General features: G+C 40.9%; 1 protein-coding gene across 1 annotated transcript; it reads left to right on the forward strand.

Moving 5' to 3' along the window:
• The first annotated feature begins 10,522 nt into the window (after positions 1 to 10,522).
• On the forward strand, positions 10,523 to 17,194 carry LOC136001966 (riboflavin kinase-like). Its single transcript, XM_065656733.1, has 4 exons — positions 10,523 to 10,701; positions 12,382 to 12,533; positions 13,881 to 13,983; positions 14,576 to 17,194. The coding sequence occupies exons 1-4, from the start codon at positions 10,620 to 10,622 to the stop codon at positions 14,704 to 14,706; spliced, it is 468 nt and encodes a 155-aa protein (XP_065512805.1). The 5' UTR covers positions 10,523 to 10,619; the 3' UTR covers positions 14,707 to 17,194.
• The last annotated feature ends 4,950 nt before the right edge of the window (positions 17,195 to 22,144 follow it).

Here is a 22,144-nt window from a genome sequence, read left to right on the forward strand (position 1 = left end):
CTAGGTCAAAAGTAATTAGTAACTTTCCTTAGTATAGTCTGATAAACATATAGTTTCACTTATGTATCAACTATTAAAGTAATCTTGAATATCCAGGACAAACCAACTTTCTTCTTATATTTGTTTTCAGCAGCTCCATTGAGCCTTGCTGAGGGACAAAATTCCTGCTGGATCTCTCTGAATTTTTTTCCATTGGTCTTTTTTTTCCTAAGCCCAGTCTTATCATGTAGTGTTCATAGGTGGTGGTGTTTTGTGGCAGAGGTAAATGTAAATATTAAAAAAAAAAAAAAACAATCAAAAAAGCGGAAGTATTTATCTCTTGATGAATTACAAGTAAACCTTGTGAGAAAGGGTTTCATTTCTTGCTCTCACTACTGTAGTATGTCCTCAAGAGCAGCTCTGTTCTCTTAAAAGGTTTTGAGTCCTCAAAATAAAGAAACTTTTGAAAAATACCATACATACTTCCTTGTGAGAAGTCCGGAGGATTCTTACACTGCTGATAACCTCTCGAAACAGTGAAACAACTCTATTAATATAAAAATAATAGATCTAAAACAAAAATAAGCAAACAAGCCTGATTTCCAAGCAAGATTCAGGGGGCTTCATTATCATATGGAAAAAGGTTTCATAGTGAAAAATACTATGAACAATATTCTGACGTGATTTTGTGTCCCAGCTTGCTGGCACATGCCTAAAAGTCATTTCCATAGTTCTGCTAGGAAGTAGGATTGTTGCCACTCTGAAGAAAACTATTTTGCTTCAAGATCCACATATGAAGATTTGAAGTGCATCCTCAAAAAGACTCCATTGTCCTACACAAAGGCTTCCTGGCTCACATATATTAATTTAATCCATTTATTTGAGATTTTATTTACTGCTAATGTTGTTTGATCTTTCATTTGGCTGCTCTCTGTACCTTAGGATGGTGTTCACCAAAAGGGTTTAAACCAGCACTGGAAATCAATGGACTTAAGTTTTAATTTACCAAAAAAAATCCAGTAATCTGAGACAGTACTTTCTTCTGCATGTTGTCTAAAATAAGGAAAATTAAGATTATAAACAAGTGTGATGCTAAAAATCTCTATTCAAGCAGACACCAACAAGCTGTAGCATTATAAATCGATACAGCAGAGAAAATCATTCAAGCAAATCACTGTACTTTCAATAATGACATGAAAAAACTTCTGTGTGAGAAGACCTGTAGCCTGTTCTTTTCTAGCACCATGCCAGAAAAGGAATGAGAAATAAACATAGGTTATCTCAAGCTGAAAAACTGCACTTAAGTAAATATAAATAATTCTTTCTAATAATGTAACTTGGAGCCATGCCTTTGCAAACACTTGTTTCTAATGTGAACCAAGAAGAAAGAGTACCTGATGTATAGGGTTTTTTGGTATCCATAATTTCTGAATTAAATAAAGAGGGAAATTATTTCCTCAGCGAAGTGCTTTGAGGTTTACTGATGAAACATTCTGCAGAGATACAGATATTGCATTGCTGCAGTCATTGACATGACTGTCCAAACCTTTTGCAACCTTTGCTTCTCGCAGCCACCTTCTGTGTCATATCTCAATGCATGTTCATGACAATTTATGGTCTGAGCCCAAAACATGTAAATACTCACTTAAAGCTCAGAGTAAAGTCCCATGTTGACAGTTTGTTTCTTTGGCATACTGCTGCAACTTTCTGTACAAAGATGCCTAAGCTATTGATAGACCATTCTGGGAAACTGGTCTGCTGTCGTCATGGAAATAAAGAACCAACCACATATCACTCGTCCTGTTTCTCTCCTCTCCTGTACATGCACGGCAACAGCTATGTTGAAAGCAAAGTCAAAAAGAGAGAGAAAAAAAATCCTAATTCCTGCCACAGCAAAATACTGCATTACACATTCTACTTGTGAAGTGGTAGGTATTAATCACATCGGTTAATGCTGAACATACTGAGGTTCTAGTAATGAACCAAGATCACATTAGAGAACCTTTTCTGTATCAGACTTGATTCTTTGGAAATTGGTTCAGGACTGAAAGTTGATTGAATAAAAATTTATATATATATATATATAATGCCAACTAATTACCTTAACTTTGGAAATTCTGAATAATTAAGCAGAAGTATTTGTCAAGAAAGTGGAGGACAACACTCAAGTAATTGTCTAATTTAGCAATATTTTAAGGGCTGAAATGGATGGGCCTTCAACTCCATATTGATATTCTCTTTGTTTAAATATAGTGTTGACATTCACTCAAAAACTAGTCAACCAGCATAAAGAAGTTGATAGCAACTTGGCAGCATTTCTGAACGCCCAGGTGAAGCGCCCTTTTGTTAGGATTTTCTCTATTAATTCACTAATCCATGCCGTTGGAACAAGTCTATAAGAAAGCTACAAAAAAAGCAGATAAGCTGATTGAATTCCAACACAGACAGAGGTACCGATCTTCCTTGAACTTCCACATCCAGCCTTGTTTATTCTCCACCTGGCTGCAGTGACAGCAAATGGGAGATACCAAATGTAATAGCCATTCACACTGACAAAAACTTGCATACCTGAGTGTTCCCACTGAATTGGGTGAGGCCACAAACACTGAATCTGAACCTTATGTATACAAAGTCTCAGCCCCATATGGAAATTAATAAGGTCATGGGCTTATGTATTTCTGAAGTGAAACTAGATACAGCGAAACCAATCACCTCATGAAGTTACATTTGTTTCTTATGTATGAGCATTATCCTCAGATTGTTTGCTTGTTTGTTTCTTTGTTTCTAGCTTGACCTTTCTGAGGATTACAAGTTGCCTGTCCAGGAGTGATGCGGGGAGTCAGCTGCCAGGAATACCACAGTGCGGTGAACCGAAAGGCTAGAAAAAACATTTCACAGCTTCTTCTCAAAGATTTTTCAGAATACATTGAACATCTGGGTCATTCAGTACAAAGTTCCTCCAAAAGGCAACAGGTTCAGAAATTTATATTCTACTTAACAGGCCTACTATGGGCAATAAAAGTGTATTAAATATTTAGCATGGAAACAAAAGTGTAGTTCAATACAGATGTTCGTACAGATTCTCTTCCATGGATTGATTTCTCTTTAAGAGAAGAAGAAAATGTCAGCTTGCTCAATTTTTTTATATGCTCTAACATCAGACAAAACAGTTTGAATGCTTTTGTGTCACCTTCTTACTTACCTCTTGTGGCAGTTAATGACTGTTCAAGTCGCTGGTTTGATGTAAGAAAATATAATCTGAAAACTAAACAGAGTATTTCTTCTTTTCTGTCCAAGAAGGAAGTGGAAGATTATTCAAACCACCCCAGAATTTGATGCTCTTCTTCATTCACAAATCTTCACTCACACTTTTCCAATACCTCGAAATATCCATTGCAGGTTAGGACATTCTGGTTGCCAAACACGAGTACAAGGCTGCCAAAATTCATGAGGGTATTTACTAATCTCTGTTTTATTTTTTTTCAGCGACAAAGGAGTATATGAATCTCCCTATTAAACCTTCTGATACTATACTGATGATGGCTATGAAAAATCCTGAGTTCATGGGGATAATTAGTTCCGTAATGTAAAGTGGGTTATACAGAATCTTCTGCTCAACCTGTTTTGTAGCATAAATTATAGGTTCTCACTGCTGTTTCTTTGTCAAAGTAAACAGTGTGGGGTAAAATGAGCAATTCAAGTGCAGGAGGTAGTGATATTAATAATGCAGAAAAACTGGTTAGAACATCTCCACATGAATCTAATACTGCGTTAGATGGGCTGTTTTGAACCTCTGCAACTCAGGATATAATTGAAAAAGTAAGTAGAATAACGGAAGTTGTAAAACCATATTGGTTTGGGTTTGTTTGTTTGTTTGCTTTGGGATTTTTTTGTTGGTTGGTTGTGTGTTTGTTTGTTTGTTGTGGGGGGGAAGGGGCAGGGAAGAAGTGATTTTTAAATTATATAATAACTTCCAATGAACAAATCGTCACTGCTACCATTTCTGATGGATGCAGCTGAATTCGGAGAACTGAGGGAGACGCACACAGTGCTTCCACAATGTAATTAATTTAGCAACAAACATACCAGTTACATTATTCAGATCGTGCAAGCCTTGCTAGTCTTAGGGCAAAACAAAATGACCCAGCAGCAGCTTGGAGAGCAGCTCTGTCAGACCTCACATATGGCATGTGAGTTAGCTTCCCGTATCACTACCAGCAGTCAGTTTCCATCATTCACCAACAAACTCACTGGAAACCAGCAGGTCTTACTGGAGGAAAAAAGCAGAGCAGGTGTCACGTTGGAAGGAGCCTTGTGAGACAAACTGGTGATGCGAAAGTGGATGGAATAAGGCTAATATCCCAGTTACAAAAAGCTATTTAGTAGAAACTTCCAAGTAATGATATAACCTACCAGATAACATGCTTGAGCCAAAGGACATATTCTCCTCATTTGCAGTCCTGTGTCAGGCATCTCTCACTCACCAGATTCAACTCTGTGGCACACGCATCATTGTCACTTTTGCCATGGTATGAACACAATAGTTTGTATGCTGCTGAGGAAAAAGTCAAACAAACTGGAAAGGAGAAAGAAAATATGGTGAAAGGGTTTTAACTTCCAAGAAGTTGGAGGGAGTTACATGATGAAGAGAATCTGACTTAACAGTTCAATTCTAAGTATTGAAGTAGGGCTACTATCTTCTTTAACACGTTGCTTCTTGATATGGGTGAGAAATTTTCACCAGAACCTTTCTTGTTTGCTCAGCCGTTGCTTAGTGTGTGGACAAAGGTGTAACAGTAAGCCCAGCGAAGGGAAAATGATCTTAAAAACTGATAATTACGAGTCAGGGAAAACATTGCAGCCATCTCCTTCATTACCTCCCCCCTGCAATCTCAGTCTCTAGGCCAATCATTTTCATCTTCTGCTCTTTCTGATGCTGTTCCATAGATGAAAAAGCTTCCCCCGCGTTGTAGCTTGAAAATCAACAAAGCTTCTTCAGCTTTCCATAAAGAGAATAGAGGTGAGGGCCTATGCAAGATATTCCTGGACATAAAAAAGAAAATCTACCACTGGGCTAATATGTCTCTTGTGGTTTTGAAAGGGTACTGTTCTTCCCAGCACTTCTAAATACAACTTCCATTATTTAGTCCAGTGGCGACTTGTTCAAGTTTTCATTCTTTATGTCATTGTGAAACCAGTCCTTGCAGTAAAGACAGACAGTTTTGATAAACTGGCTTACTTTTTTTTGTGAAGTGTTCCTAAACTTTTGAAATCTCCTAAGCATCAAACATTTGGTCCTTTTATCTCTGTACTCATTCCCACTTAAGCTTATGCCCTTCCAACAGGCTCTTCCCTCTGAGAGATTGCCCTTTTCTGTAAGTCTTTAGCATCTTTGCCTTCTATTCTTCCCCATGAAAAGTGGGAATTAAGAATCAGGTAGTACTTAAGCTCTAGGTCAGAAAACATTTTGGTATCTATTTTTCTCGCTTTCCAACTCGTCAGAAACATAATTTATTCAGATTCATCAAAATCTGAAATGAAGTTATTCCTAGTTTTTATCACATTTAGCAAGATGAAAAATCCATTGCTCATGCAGTTGTTTGTGGCTTTTTTAACAGATCTCAGCTAACTATCTTCTGTAACATATTATTGCTTCTTACGTACCATCTCTGCAGGAACATTGATCAGAAATAGCTCGACACTAACCTCCAAGTTGCCTACATCTGTTCATTTGCAAGGCATTGCACAACTCATGACAACACAGTAAACTTCTAACCTACTTCACTGAGATCCCCAGTCTCGTTCTTCTACATTTCATTGTGGGATTCCTGGTAGCAATCTCTGTTGGCTGCTCAGAAATGCAAGGTATTTTGGAACACATACTCTCAAATACATAAGAGCCTTATTTCATCATCTTCAATGGTGGAAGCTGCCTGAGATGCCTTGCCCTGTACTACTCTTCCTGTGCTACCAAAGCCCCTTGAAGATTGTACCAAACCATTAATCAGGCTGTGTTGTATCTTTCATTTTGTAGCACTGTAGAAATGTAAATCAAAAGATTCAATTGTTTTTATAATAAGTGATAGACTGGTCACAAACATTTTGATCTACATCAGCTGTAGCTATAAAAAAAATATGTGATATATACCTGACATTGAGGTGGATATGATTATGATTCAGCCTAATCAGGACCATTTACATCACAGTTATTTAATCCAAGACACATATTAAATTACTTCTGAAAAACAGACAAGTAGAGAGGGCTGTAAAATACATTTGAAGGCTCTTTGCAAAAAAAGCTTGGGTTCTTCAGCAGTTTCAAAATTTAGAGAATTTTAAGCCCCAACCATGAAGTATGTCCACGTGGCACAATACAACACTGTGCAGAGACAAGGGAGTGCAGTTAAGCTAGTTGAAAGCAGTGCTGTGCATTTTTCAAGAAGCCAGTTGAGGCTTCAGTGTGGAGAAATGGCACTAAAAAGAGAAATAGTCATTCAAAAGATGAAGGAATTATTGAACACATTGATATAAGCTTTCAAAAAGCATCAAGCTCTACACCTTTATGTCCTATTTCTGCAATATCTAAATTGCATCAGTAAGTAATCAAACAAGCTTTGTCTCTCACGCATAATTTAGTAACATACACATTGTAGGTACTAGAATGTTCTACAATTACCAGAAGCTGTTCAGCAGATAATATCAGCTATGCCTTACTATGCAGACATTGATACTATCTGTTGCTTCACTGTAACCTAATGTAATCTTGTTAGCCATCACATTAATCTGCAGTTATTTATTCTAGAAGAATGTGGTCCTTTCGAACAGAACAAAACTTCAGACTGTAGAAACAAAGCAAGACAAAAAGCTTCTGTTGCTTGCTATTCCAGACTCAAATACAGAAAAAAATACTTTAAAAGCAGGTGTGTTTATTAGACATTCTTGCAAGCGTGTTTTGTATGTATCTTTGTATTCTGATTTCATCACCTGTTTTCAGACCACTAAAAGTAAGGCATGCCAGAGTGTCCTTGGACTGAACTCTTGAATCAATGCGAGTTTTGTCATGCTGGGAATGGAAACTTCCAAGGAGCTGGTTAAAATGCTACTAGTTTTACTGCATGGTAGTCTTTTCTCTGAGTCACCTCCTGAATATTTTACCAAGCCTGGTGTAACCAGAATTTCCAGCTTGGCTAGGACAGCCCTACAACATCACAGTATCCAGAAGACTTATATAGATATATTTTTTTTTTTTTTTTTCCAGCTTACATGGAGGAAACAGGATATCCCTGCTCCCACCTTAAGCCATGCCTAAGAATGCACCCTTCTGCAGCATGGCAGCAGGAGACAGGGACTCCGGCACAGGGCTGTGATGTGATACAGGCATATGTTTTACTATGAAACAAGATGAACAGTGTATGTTCTGCATTGCATGAAACTTTGGTTAGTATGACGAGCTTATATTCAGTCAGGTAACCTGACACAGGCCCTACACTGATGACATAACACATGGTTTGTTTTCTTTATCCTGGTTTCTACAGCTGTATGTGTAAACCAGAAAAATATTCAAACACTTTTAAGTAACAACAATAGTGGTAGATAGAGGAGCATAAGCAGGGAACAGAAGTTCCTTCCTAGCTGCCTGAGTTTTCTCATTGCAGGTATAAACTATCAAACGACACTTCTCTCGGCTGACGATCCTAGCAGACATGCTCATAATTAAAATTTGATGACACTTTCGGAAGAAACATGACTACTATTAAATTTTAGTACAGGTAACTAAATTCTACTCATCCAAGATCCACCTCTCCAATATGAACTAGGTTCAATTAATAACAAAAGAAAAACATGTCTAGTATCAAGGATGGCTTAAGTTTTAGCTGGATCACAGCAACCCATCATGATGACTGATTATTAACTTCACAACTATTTGATAGAATGAGATAAAAGTCATCAGTTAGACTTCTGTGAAATTACCTAACCACACAGTTCTTAAACACATACTTCCTTGACTGTTTCGCAAGGTCTTCTCTGTTACTGAGAAGATTGTAAACCTTATGCCCAAACCTACAGACGCTAAGAAAGAAGATATTGCCTGCCATCTTGTGGACACCAAAAGAACATCATCATTTTTTTCTGAAAAGATGTATTCATTAAAAAACAAACGACCAACCAAAAACAAAACCCCACAAATATGTATGTCCTTAAATATCAATTATAACCAGATGCATCATTCATTACTATCAGGATGAAACATATTTTGGAAAATATAAGGTGTTTTGTTTTGTTTCTTGCTCTTCAGCTGAAATAAACTAACAACTCTAATGGCCATGTGGTCACCTTGTCAACTATTGTGGTCTGTCATTAGTTAAGCAACTATGTAACAACTTCAGGATTTGGATTTAATATCCAAGACATTTCCATTAGGAAGTATGCTGAAAATTCTTTTTGCGACATTATTCTCTATAGGCTGGGAAAGAGCCAAACAGAATATATGCAGTAGTAGTAACATACTTAGGACATCTTTCCCACTTTTCCTTCGTAAGTATATATACTACCACCACGACTCTGTTGCTCAGCTACAGCTATGTATATAATGATTCTGTTAAGGCAGTCAAAGCTAATCGAACTGAAGTAATTAATTTAAATCTTAGCATGAAAATGACAGGGCCAGGGAGGGAGGTATTGGCATAAGGGGCGGGGGGAAGGAAAAAAGTAAGGAGTAAGTTTGAGGCAGAATAACTTTTAAAAAAAATGTAGCCTTCTTATACAAAATAGTTTGTGTCCACAGCCTCCATAAACTGGTAGCATTCAGTATTTTATAGTATGACATATAAGTCAGTTTCTCAAGACAGTCCCCATTTTCAGAAGTTATTTACTTGGAATGTAGTTAGATATAAGCACAAGTCACAGGTGTTTACACTGTTTTCCCCCATTGAAAGCTAGCTAACAGAATTAGAAGCAGTCCAGAAATATTTTTGTGACTTGTATCAAACCGGTAAAATTAGCAGGTGTGTTCTAGAAGAGGGAAAGATTAGAAATTCACTTCAATGACATTGGTGGTATTTCTAGATATAGATATGTGTTTATACACAATTATGCTTACATGCAGCACAGCAATGCTGAATGAGACTCCAGACCCCAGCAGCATATATGCCACTGATACAAACAGGCTGTCTGCTGGCAAGCTGTATGCTGTTTTAGGCAGATTACATACATTTTTCACACTCAAAAATGCTATTTTGAATGCATGCAAACTCAATTTATTTGAGCTGGATTGGGGCCATAGAAAATGTTAGTCAGCTAAAAATATTAAAGAGATTTATCAACAGTTACAACATGAAGAACAACTGGAACTGGGAAGCAAAAGAAGGGAAATGCTGAGGTACCTTTCACTTTCCTTGAAGTATACAGAGTGAACACAGGATGAGCACTTCTGTCTTGACACTTTCCCAGAGAAATCCCTGCACTAACAGGGTAATGACACAAAAGGAGATGGGAGTATGGTGGCAAATCAGAGTAAGTTTTTTAAAGCAATTACAGTTCGTTGCTATAACGTTAAGAAAAAAAAAATTTAAAAAATCTAGTCTCAGATTTTTCCTAAGTATCTGCTGTGCTCTGAAGGATGTAACCTTTTCTGAAAGATAAAGCCAGTGCTACCAAGGAAGAAATGATCGTTATTTCTACGCACGGGCGCAGAGCGCAAGATGCAGCTTTCCAGGTAAGAGGACTGAGATGTGGCAGCTGCCAGTCACTGCTGCTGAACAGCCACAGCTGTGGCTGTTCGGCTCTCACGGCACGAAGGCTGCTGGACTGGCCAGAGCCAGTCGCCCCCCCCGAGAGCGAGTCTAACGGGGTCTGTGGGCAGGGCCGGACACCCCGCCGGCGGCTCGCCCCGAGTCCCGCTGCCTCCCCTGGTTCGGCTCCCGAACCGAACAACCCGCCCGGACCCTCCCCTCCGCGGGGAGCCCGTGCCCCCGCACGCGGCCCGTTCCGCGCCGCCGGGCGCCCGGCCTGCGGGAGCGCGCTCTGCGCCACACGCTCGCCGCGCCCCGCCTCGCCTCGCCTACCGCGGCCGGGAGGACGACGACCCCAGAGCGCGCTGCCGGCCTGTGAGGCGGGGCGGACGGGGCAGCGGGGTTATCAGCGAGCCCATACGGTTCACACCCAGCCGGGCCGGGTGGGGAGGCCGCGGCCGCCGCCGCCACCGCCCGCCGCAGCAGCAGCGGCGGCGGCCTTTGCCAGCCCGGCCCTAGCGCTGCGCTGCCCAAGAACGGACGCGACGGGGGCACAAGGGAGGGAAGCGCTGCCCCCGGGCAGAGCCGCTCCGCAGCTGACCCACCGCGCCCAGCGACGCAGCCACACAGCAAACTGAGCATGTGCAAACCCCCTTCCTCCCCCGCTGCGTGCGGTGGCCATAGCCGCGTGGGCAAGTCCATTCTCAGGGGGAGGCAGCTTGCCTGTCAGAGCGGTATATATATTGAAAACCGGAACGCTCCAGCAGATTTCTCCCCCCTTTTTGGCAGCGCCCAGAACAAGGTGGTGGAGAGCGCCGCCCGCCAGCGGCGGTGTTTCCCTGTTGCTGGGAGCCGCTGGCGGCTCGAGCTGCTGTCGCGTGCCTGCCCCAACGGCCGCCGTCGCCCGCCATGCGGCCCCTGCCGTACTTCTGCCGCGGGGAGGTGGTGAAGGGCTTCGGCAGGGGCTCCAAGGAGCTGGGCATCCCCACCGGTGAGCGGGGGGCGCGGGGGGCCGGGGCGTGGCGGGGGTGACGCCTCCCGCGAGAGCCACCGGCGAGGTGTCCGCCGCGGCGGAGCCGGGCTCGGCCCGGCCTCGGCCACCCCGCGGGGCCGGCGGTCCGCGCCGGGTCCCTGTCCCGGCGCCGCGGGGCGGGGGGGATGCTGAAGTGCAGCCGCCGGTCAGAGCCCGGGCGCGGGTCTCCCCGCAGCCGCCGCGCTGGGGCTCCGGCGCCCGGCGGTGCTGCCGGGAGGGGCGCGGGACCCCGGCTGGGGACTGAGCGCCCGTGAGCGCCGCGGGGCCCGCTGGCCGCACAGCCGCGCCGCCGGCCTCGCTCGCTCGTTCGGGGAAAAGGCTTGGCTTGCTCCGTGTTAGCACTTTTTTATGGCAGGTGGTTTGTTTTTTTTTTTTTTTTTCGTTGCCTAGAGTCTTGTACCCTCTTGTGTTACTTTCCCCCCGTTCTGTTAGGTGTTTTTTTCAGTCTCGTTATGTTTGTTTGTTTGCTTGGGTGGTTTTTTGGTTTTTTGGGGTTTTTTTGGTTGGTTTAAGCATCTAATGACCGTCACGATAGTGTTCAGGATGTAGATAAGTGGTCACATGCACGGTGTTGTGGTGTGGAAGCTTTGAAAATATCCGTTCACATAAACCTCAGATTAGGAGAAGAAAAGGAGTAGGCATTGGGAATAGTTGTAAGGAAAGAAGGTCAAGGGAAATAACACAGAGGTTAAAAAACAGCAGGTGGATGTGGCCTGCAAAGAAATATATTTTCCTGTTGTTCATCTCTGTTTCAGGTATCTAAATAAAGATGTGTAATTCAAGTGAATTTTGGCCTGTCTTAAACAGACACCGAAGTCAGCAGTCATGTTGCACCACTCCTAGCAGACAAACTATATAAGACCAATCTTGAGGTGCTGGATTACTGACAACATCTGTTAACAATTTTGCATTTTACTTTTGACTTATAAATGGCGTAAAGGGAGTAGGGGACTTGTGAGCTTTGATAAAAATGCAGTAACTATAAATTCTTTCAAGTCAACTTGATGTCTTGCCTGAAGAGATCCACTTATGTGGAGATACAAGGACAGTAATTTTGCAAGAAGGCCGGCTTCAGTCAGAAGGCAATTTATTTTACTGTAGGGATGTAGTTTTCATAGAAAATCCCCAAAATCCACAGATGCCTTGGAAAGGCAACTCGTCCAAAATTGACAGGTGACTAAATAATAATTTCATTTATTTATATGTATTCTATTTTATAAGTAATTATTTAACTTGCAAGTAAATTGTTCTGAGATGCTATTTTGTAGTGCAGAAGAAATTTGAATGTTTTTCTCATCTTTCACCATATTAAACAGTTATCCTAAGAGTGAAATATATTAGACTGGATATGTAACATATTTATTAATTATTACTGCAGAAGAGAATGTGTATAACTATAAAATATAGTATGCATAAGATATGTGACAACTCTAATATTACCATAGGAACTGAATTTTGTGAACCTGGTTTGTATTTTATACTTCGCCAAATGACACGTTGCATCATTTGCACCATCATCAGTGTTATGTTTGTAAATAATATGTAGGCAGAGTTTGGCTTTTAAATGTTTGAAGATTCTGTTATGTCTTTGACTTACACAGTGTCACTCACACTTTACATTTTCTAAAATTTTTGCAGCTAACTTTTCTGAGCAAGTAGTTGAAAGCTTTCCATCTGATATGTCTACTGGTATATACTATGGATGGGCCTGTGTTGGAAATGGAGATGTGCATAAAATGGTTGTGAGCATAGGATGGAATCCTTTCTACAAGAATATTAAGAAATCAGTGGTAAGAATTTTGCTTTGTGTGGAATTTTTATTGTAATAAATGAGCCAGATGTTGAATTTGAATAAGATAAGCAGAATTTGATCCGTAAATGAGACCTATAGATCTGTTTGCTCTTAGAAATATATTTGATATCCATATCATATGTTTGTATTGTGAAAAGAAAATACTCTTAGTAACCAGAGAGTATACAGCTGTACATGAATAAAGTTTATTTTCTTCTTTCTATTCCATCATTACTTATATACTTCTAAAATAAAAATTTAACAGTATTTCTGAAATTGTGGTTGCTTATGGTGGTGATAGCTAGCTAAACATCAGCTTGATAAATGCATTGAATTAACTGGTTATGAGACCCCTAGCATAAACTGGAACATACTTATCTATTTTTCTCTGCAATCTATTTACATTTCAAATAGGAGATGTTTGGCATCTTAATTGGTAATGATTTTCTTTTAGTTCTTCTCTTAAACGATGAAATCCATACATGAGGTGCTTTGGCTTGAAATACAGAAAAAATATTCAGAGGTGTACATAGTAATAGGGCGGAGGAGTTAAGTTAAAATCCTGAGCTGTGACTGCTGTGTTTTTCTTGCTGTCAGGTGCTGTTGCTTTTCCTGAGTCTTGCAGAGCCCTGTTTTAATTGTTTAAAATACTTTATTTGGGCATGAATCAGTAAGGCATGAACTTTGTAAAGTATTAAATGTTTGAAGACCCTGTAATATTCTTGTCCTATGCAAAGGGATACTTTTAAAAAATTTTGCAGTTAACTTTTCTGAGCAGGTAGTCCAGAGCTTTCCATCTGGTATTTCTGCTGCTTTTGCTGTGGGTGGACTTACATTAGAGAGGGAGATGTGCATGGAATGGTTTTGAGCATGAGATGGAACCCTGTCTCAACCTTCGTTCCTTCTTAGATTTTATCGTTCAGTTTCTGTGTGAGCTGGCTGTAAAAGGTTTCCTTAAGCCAACTATTTCAATCAAAATTTTCATACTCATTTGGATGCATCAACTTAACAACGAAACATTAAGCTTAGGTTTTGATTTGTTGCCTTGGAAATCTTACCTCTGAGAAGTGGTGAAGCATTTCTCCTGAGTAATTCCACGTTTTTGCCTTTTTTTTTTGTTTTGGCCATCACATTTCTTAAATTCCATGCAAAATACAGTTCTTCTTCCTAACATAAGCAAAAGCCGTAGCCTTTTAATCTTGCATTATACGTGCTAAACTAAATGTCCCTTTTATTGGTATCTGTTGGGGAAAATTTGAATTAGGAATATTAGAAGTGCATCCTTACAGTAAGAGGAATAAAGTCAAAGTTCATCAGAAACACCAACTTATTTCTCTTCCCTTAGGAAACGCACATTATCCACACCTTCAAAGATGACTTTTACGGAGAAATTCTTAGTATAGTCATAACTGGATATATTCGACCGGAAAAAAACTTTGATTCCGTAGGTCAGTATTACAGGATATCCCTCACACTAATCTCTTATTTGTCTTATTCACGCAAGTACTGTGACTTCACTTCTTCTTTTTCCATAATTAGATGTTTTAACTGTTAACCTTTGAAATTTCAGTAAAATGTTTTAATAAGGTGAATATACAAGTTGGTTTAATTAAAACCAAGAACATACCCCCACATCTTCCAGCGTATCACACTAAAAATGGTATTGTTGTGTCACTTGTCTGAGGAGTAACTTTAAAATCATGGGTTTGTCGTAAAAGCATCAGTCTAGTCTGTTGACTTGTTTTTAAAATGTAGCTCTGTTAGAGTTGAAACAGTTCATGAAACTCTGTTGTTCTTCTGCTAAGATGTCTTTTGGAACAAGGAGTGCTTATAACAGTGAAAAATGCAACTCTGGCATATTAAAAAAAGAGGGGGGCACATTTTAAAACCAAATAATTTAGCTTTTGAAACCTTGTGGTAATAATTGAATTCTGCTTCTATGATTGTTGTTTGGTATTCTGTAGTGTACCTTATTTTCCCTTGCTGTTGTGTTCAGAATTCAAACCAACCTTTATATATCCCTATTCTTGTCTTTTTCAGAGGCACTAATTTCAGCAATTCAGGAAGACATTGAAGAAGCAAAAAGACAGCTAGATTTACCAGAGCATCTTAAACTCAAAGAAGATAACTTCTTTCATCTGCCAGAAGGCAAAACAGTGAACAACTACTGAGCAAACCCACGCTGCTTTTTTTTTTTACTTTTTTTTTTTCCTCCCCTGTTATGAAACTTTTATATTTGCACTGCTTTTATAGGTACTTTGTTGTCATATGTCTGTTTTGGTAACTGAGGTTGGAACCAACCATACATGATAATTTTAGTTTCCTTGTGTTAATTCATCATTAACCCAGTCACACAAAATGAGCAGAAGGCAGTTTTAGGTCCTTACACATAAACTGTGTATCTTAAAGTTACCAGTTGTTCAGAGATCTAAGCACATGCAGAACATGACCAAAGTTAATTGTGACCTCTTCTGAATCTAAGGTATGGGTAGTTCATTTAAGTGAAGAATGTCTGGTTTTAACGTACAGAATGTTATTGCAACCTCCTTTCTCAGTTTTATATCATTTTTACATCTGGATTTTAGCTAGTAGCTTAGAAAATTTTGCTATTGGTTGAGTCAGAAATTTCCTATGGTGCAGGAAGCCAATGATTAAGTAACAGTAGCAATATTAATTCTGTATAGTTCTTATTTTTTTTGTATACTACACAGCTGTGGTGGTTGAAGCTGTTATTTTAATTGAGATTATTTATTTTAAGTTTATTTGAAATGTAGGAAATTACTGTTGCTCCTTAGGTTACCAGAATCTGAGACATTGTTCTTCATAGTTGACTGTACATATGACAACATATGACCTGTGTAGTTTACTTCTGAGGAAGTGTTTCACTGAAATTCAGGAAATGAATGACAGTGTGAAAGTTGATAAACTTTAAAGGTTCAGGCGCAAAAGATGCAGAAACAGTATAATGAGACTTCTGCTCATTGGGCCTCTAGGCAAAAGAGGTAATAAAAGGCAGCTTTGCATCTTATATGCTGCTGGCATTTGTCATAGGAAAATGGGGAGAACCTTGGAGTTATTCACTACACTGGCCATTAAATGTCTGACTTCAAGATTTACATTACTGTAAGGCACAAAAAAAAATTCATCAACTCTCTACACCAAGTGTGGGTACAAGCCAAGGATTTTGACCAATACACAAGTGAAAGGCTTTGGGGATACATGAAATAATACATCGACACTATAGTGGGTATGGGTTATTTATTACAAGTAATTGCAGCTGGTCCTACTCTGAAATGTAGGGATAGGTAAACAGAGGGGCTATTGTCAGAATAGATACTAGTTTGGAAAATGCTTCTTAAAGTAAGTAGTATGTGATTCCAAATCTACTTTTTTTTTCCCTTCGATATTTTTTCTATCCTCTACTCAGTGAGTGGACCTAGGTAAGCTGCAGTGACTTTGTCATGTTTATAATCTTTTGGCATCAGCTCGTGTTGTGGCTGGAACATTTTCCGAAATGCAAAATGGTTTTGTGGATATATCTCAACTGTAGTTCTGTGTCTGAACTACCATGTGCAATTTGGAACACACAGTTTCTGTTGTGCAGTTTTATGAATTTACTCCTTGTCCTATCCTACTTTTCACTTTGGATTTAAGAGAGTTTTAACAAGGCAGCAGTTTTGGTCTTTAGCGCAGGTATTGTCAGCATGTTAGTTCCACTTCATATTGTTTTAACTTTCAGCAAATACAATGGGATATTATTAGGAAGAGGTCTTGAGCAAGTCAAGAACTCATGTTTGCTATGTAGGACTTCAGGAGAAACTTGATTTCATTTTAGTGAATTGTTCACCAGTGCTGTTGATAGCAGAGATAGAGGGAATACAGAATTGGGGGTGGAGTACTTCTCAGCAGTTAAACAAACTTTCTTTTAAAGGAGAACAAAATAATTTAGTGGACTTTTACTATCTAGCATGTTGGAAACTGTATTTCTAAGAAGTCTGTAAAAGAATTTTCTTGCAAGAGTGACAGTTGGATTTTTTTACTTTTTAAAATGAAGGGATAAAGGGGGATTTCTTTTTTTTTGCAAAGACTTGAGGCATTCTTGAGATTGTAGCAATGTCAAAATCTTATATTTTACTACTTTTTTAAAAAGAAAAAAAAAAGCCACACTAGTCAACTGAATGTATTGTCAAGAATATATTTAAACAGAATGTTGTTCATCAATAGTACTGTAGCTAAACACTCATAGCCGTCTTTAAAATTGTTTTTTTGCCAGTAATTTCATGTGTCTGTTGTGGAAACCATAGTGCCTTAAGATGGTTGTCTGATAAATACTTTTCTGTACCTATGAATAAATGCTACTATCAAAAATTCACCATTTGGTTATAGAACCACTGTGCTATTGATAGAGAACAATGGTAAAAGGAGAACTTGAAAAACTGTTAGTTTGCTCTCAAATCTTAACTGAGGTGTGATGTATGGGTACACTGAACTAATAAACTGTTCCTCGTGTGTTTGTCTTCGAATTAGAGAAAATATTATTACATTCATTTGGCTGAGGGTACCTGTCCGCATTATTTAAGAGAAATTATCAAGTGCTGAAGCTCAAGACATAATTCCTAGCACAGTATGAATTTTATGAATGGTTATATTTTTGTATTATGTACCAATAACTGTATTTATTTCAGTTGATGTTGCTGTGCTGTACCATTAATAAAGGAACTGTGGTTGACAAAGTTATCCTTGTGCAGATTTCCTTTCCTTTGACACACCTAGCAAGGGTAGTTGTCTCAGTCTTATGCAAACTTTGTGGGGGTGACTGCCTAAAAAGCCAGACTGACAAAAAGAGTAGCGAGATGTTGTTTAACCTTCCCAGTGTGTCTGAAAACTCACCCCACTCTGGAGGCTTGTGCTTTAGTGAGAACTTACGGGAGCTACAGCCTGAAAACCGTGACTTGATTTGTCTGTACACTTTCTTTCAAAACTTTCAAAAACTGCTTGTTTCTTTTAGGATTCAGATGGAAGAAATTGCCTTCTTGGGTGTTGATTGAGAGCTGACTGAATATGAGCCAGCAGTGTGCCCAGGTGGCCAAAAAGGCCAACAGCATCCTGGCTTGTATCAGGAACAGTGTGGCCAGCAGGACTAGAGAAGTGATTGTGCCACTGTACACTGCACTGGCGAGACCCTGCCTGGAACCCTGTGTTCAGTTTTGGGCCCTTCATCACAAGAAGAACATTGAGGGGCTGGAGAGAGTGCAGAGTAGGGCAGCAAAGCTGGTGAGGAGTCTGGCGCACAAGTCTGATGAGGAGCAGCTGAGGGAACTGGGGCTGTTTAGCCTGCAGAAAAGGGGGCTGAGGGGAGACCTTATCGCTGTCTGCAACTACCTGAAAGGAGGTTGTAGCATGGAGGGTGTTGGTCTCTTCTCCCAAGTAGCAAGTGATGGGACAAAAAGAAATGGCCTCAAGTTGTACCAGGGAAGGTTCAGATAGGATATGAGGAAAAAATTCTTCACAGAAAGCATCATCAAGCATTCGATCAGGCTGCCTAGGGAAGTGGTTGAGTCACCATCCCTGGAGGGGTTTAAAAGGCATTTAGATGAGGTTCTTAGGGACATGGTTTAGTGCTAGAGTTAGCTTAGGTCATGGTTGGATTCAGTGATCCTAAAGTCTCTTCCAACTGAAATTATTTTATGATTCTTCTCTTGTGTTCTGCTTCAGGTATGAATTTAACTACTCATGTAGTTACTCCATCGTACAAGGCCACTGTGTTGGTCAGGCAGGACTTGCCCTTGGTGAAGACACGCTGGCTGTCTTGAATCACCTCCTTGTCCTCCATGTGCCTTAGCATAGCTTCCAGGAGGATCTGTTCCGTGATCTTCCCAGGCAGAGAGGTGAGGCTCACAGTCAGTAGCTCCTGGTGTCCTCCTACCCTTTTTAAAGTGGGTGCAATGTTTCCCTTTTTCCAGTCACCAGGGACTTCACCTGATTGCCATGACTTTTCAGATATCATGGAGAGTGGCTTGGCAACTACATCAGCCAATTGCCTCAGGACTCTGGGATGCATGTTGTCAGATCCCATAGATTTATGTGTGTTTGGGTTCCTCAAGTGGTCACAAACGTGATCTCTTACAGTGGGAGCGACTTTGCTCCCCCAGTCTGCATCTTGCAGTCTCCTTCTCTGGAGACATTCGAAACCTGGCTGGACGCCTTCCTGTGTAACCTCATCTAGGTGTTCCTGCTTTGGCAGGGGGATCGGACTGGATGATCTTTCGAGGTCCCTTCCAATCCTTAACATTCTGTGGTTCTGTGATCCACTCAAGAGGTGTGCGAAGAGAGCTTGCCAGTGAAGACGGAGGCAAAAAATTCATGAATACCTCAACCTTATCCTTGTCCGTTTTACTGGTTTTTCTCATCGGGGGGGTTTGCATTCTGTGACCTTACTTTTCTGGTTGACATACCTGTAGAAGACCTTCTTGTTATTCTTTGTGTCGCTTGCCAAATTAGCTCCAGCGGCACCTTGGCCTTCCTGACTCCATTTCTGCACAACCAGGCAGTGTCACTACATTCTTCTCAGGATCCCTGTCCTTGCCTGTGCATTTCCTTCTCGCCCTTTGGTTTGACCAGCAGATCTTCACTCATCCATGCTGGCTTCTTGCCTTCCTTACCCAATTTCTTACACCTGGGGATCAAGAGCTCTTGTGTTTGATGGAAAGTGTCCTTAAAGATCTGCCAGCTCTGTTCTGCTGAGTCCCTGACTCATCTCCATAAAACTTCAGGTGTGCTCCAGTGAGGCCAACACATCTCAAGACCACCAGCTGAGGGTCCTCACTAGCACCCCACCCCTCCATCCTTGGTCTCTCATCCCACAGCTTGTCACAGGTGAGCCTGATACTATCCCTCTCCCCCTAGTGCCTAGTTTAAAGCTTTGTCGATGAGCCCTGCTAGCTCACGTGCAAAGACCCTCTTCCCTCTTTGAGAAAGGTGAACTCCATCCAATGCCAGCAAATCCATTGCCCTGTAGGCCATCCCATTATCAAAAAACCCAAAATTGTGGTGGTGACACCAGCCACAAAGCCATGTATTAATAGACTATGTCCATCTGTTTCTTCTAATGTCACCACCCTCAACTGGAAGGAGAGAGGAGAAAATAACCTGTGCTCCCAATTCCCTTACCAACTGTCCCAAGGCCCTGAAGTCTCTTTTGATCAACCTTGGACTACGGGTTGCAACTTCATCGCCACCCATATGGAAGACCAGCAACAGGTAGTAGTCCAAGGGCTGTACCAGGCTAGGAAGTTTCCTGGTGATGTCCTTAACCCAGGCCCCAGGAAGGCATCAGATCTTCCTGCAAGGAGGGTCTGTCCCACATATTGGACCCTCTGTACCCCTCAGAATGGGGTCACCTACAACTATAACCCTTCTTTTCTTCCTTGTGGAGATGGTTAAATGTGGAGGGCAGGCCTTCCTGATCTTGTCAACACTTGTGATACAGATAGACCTTCATTTTCCTCAGCCATTGTCTGGCCTTCCACATCCAGAGCCTCATACCTGTTCTACAGAGGCACTTGGGAGGATGACATAGGCAAGGTGGGGGGTGGGGGTTGCCTGCCACCCTGAGTGTGGACTTGTTTCCATTCACCCCTTTCCCTTGACCTACTGTCTTCAGTCTGGCAGGGGGAGGATACAGGACTCCTTTGATGTTTTTTTCTTACTGGTGGCCTTTCCTGTCTCAGGGAGGCCAGAGCTTGATGCCACCAGTCTATCTCCTTCTCAGACTCCCTGATGATTCTCAACTTTTCTACCGTCTCTCTCAGATCTACCACCAGGCCAAGCAGATCATCCACCTGCTCCCACCTCATGCAGCTGTTATCTGTACTGCCATAGCATACCAGTGAGAGGCTCTGGCACTCCCTGCACCCTGAGGTATAGACAACTGCCTGTTCCTGTGGCAGGTCTGTCTGTATTGCTGCATCCCTTCTGGTGAGTGCAGAGGACACACCTTTGCGTCAGGTGGATACCATAGTAAGACTCCTTCTGGGAGAACAATAACCATCAGTTGAGCAAATCTCTTGAGTTGGCAGAGCTTCCCTGCCCTTCCTGTATGAATGCCACACTTCTGGTCACCTGAACTCCCTAGAATCATGTTTAAATCACCCATGGTTGCTCCTGGCAATGCCCAAGCCTCATCAGCCCCTCTCATGAGAGCTGCCGCTCCCCAGCGTGAATGCCACAGCAGACTTTTCCTCAGGTTTCCCTGGTTCCTGGAACCCCGCTGTCTGCCTTAATCTAGTGCTCAGCCGTGGAACTAGCTGTTGCCAACACTGTGGATGTTGCTGACTGAGTTTCCTAAAGTTTTCCAAAATCTTAATATGGACTGTAAATTCAAAGGGAAGCAGGTGCTACTGTTTCACTGTGAGTTAAACTAGGCTAGTGTTCTTTCCATTACATCATCTTTAAAGGGTCACTTGTAAAAAATAAAATATATTTGTAGTAAGAAGTGTGCAGGCACTTGAAAAATTTAAATGCAATGTAAATACAGAAAAACGAAAATTCCCTTACAAAATGTAAAGGAGGTTAGCTACCGAAGTGGGGAAATCAAACATGTAGCTATTAACAGCTGAAAGAGGAAAGTCCACTTTGACAGAATGTAGAAGCTAATTGGTCAAACATTTGAAAGAAGTATCCCTACAGATACTGAACTCACATTTCTTGTGGCATAAAGCCAAAATTCAGTCCTTTACAAAGTCTGTGAGATTTTCTTACCTTTTCTGCTAGGGTCATAGGGTAATTCATTCACTCACAAAAGAGCCTGAAATGTGTACCGCGTCTTTGTGGGTTTTACCCATCAGTTTCAAAAACAAATGTTGGTCCTCCTACCAATAAGAAACATTCACTCTTGTTTAGATGATGTGCACAATATGTTGTAGTAAAACTGAGTCTGAGGTATGTGAGATAAGTGAATGACTGCGTGTATGAAGAGACAAAATAAAGAAAATACCTTCTGTTGCAGGAGTGAACCAGAAGGATGAACACAGTTCACCAGCTGCACTTCTAAAATAATCTTCACTGCCAAACTGTGAGTGAAAAAACTGTAGAAGCCTGCTTTCCATATGACTGTGCCTTTTATTCTCCTGAAAATTAAAGGTCTTCTAAAAATCCATTATTAGCCAAAATGGCACACATAGGTACAAGAAAATACAGACAAAACACTGATGGCACATAGGAAATGAGGGCCACTCACAGCTAAATATCTATCTGATGTTCTTTGTTGTGTGCTCATAGGCACAGATGTCCGGAAGTCTCTTCAGGTATTGTGTGTATACTTACACATGTGTGTGTATATAAAAGCAAAGAGACAGCCTATCTGGACACTACTGCAGTAAACAGAACACAACTGAGATCATGAACAGCAGAACTAAAGAACTGAAACTCTCATTGCACTTAATTCCATTGATTTTTACCACAGTTACGTGAGACTGTTGTGTGATTTTGATTCTAGAACAGAATCGTTTAAGAAGCATAAAATCAGCTCTTCCATTTTATCATAATTTTGAAATGAGTGGGTTTAGTTTTGTTGTAAACTGTAAAAACGCAGTTGAGTTCAGCCTATGT

The sequence above is a fragment of the Caloenas nicobarica genome, chromosome Z (assembly GCF_036013445.1).
Source record: "Caloenas nicobarica isolate bCalNic1 chromosome Z, bCalNic1.hap1, whole genome shotgun sequence".
Lineage (NCBI taxonomy): Eukaryota > Metazoa > Chordata > Aves > Columbiformes > Columbidae > Caloenas > Caloenas nicobarica.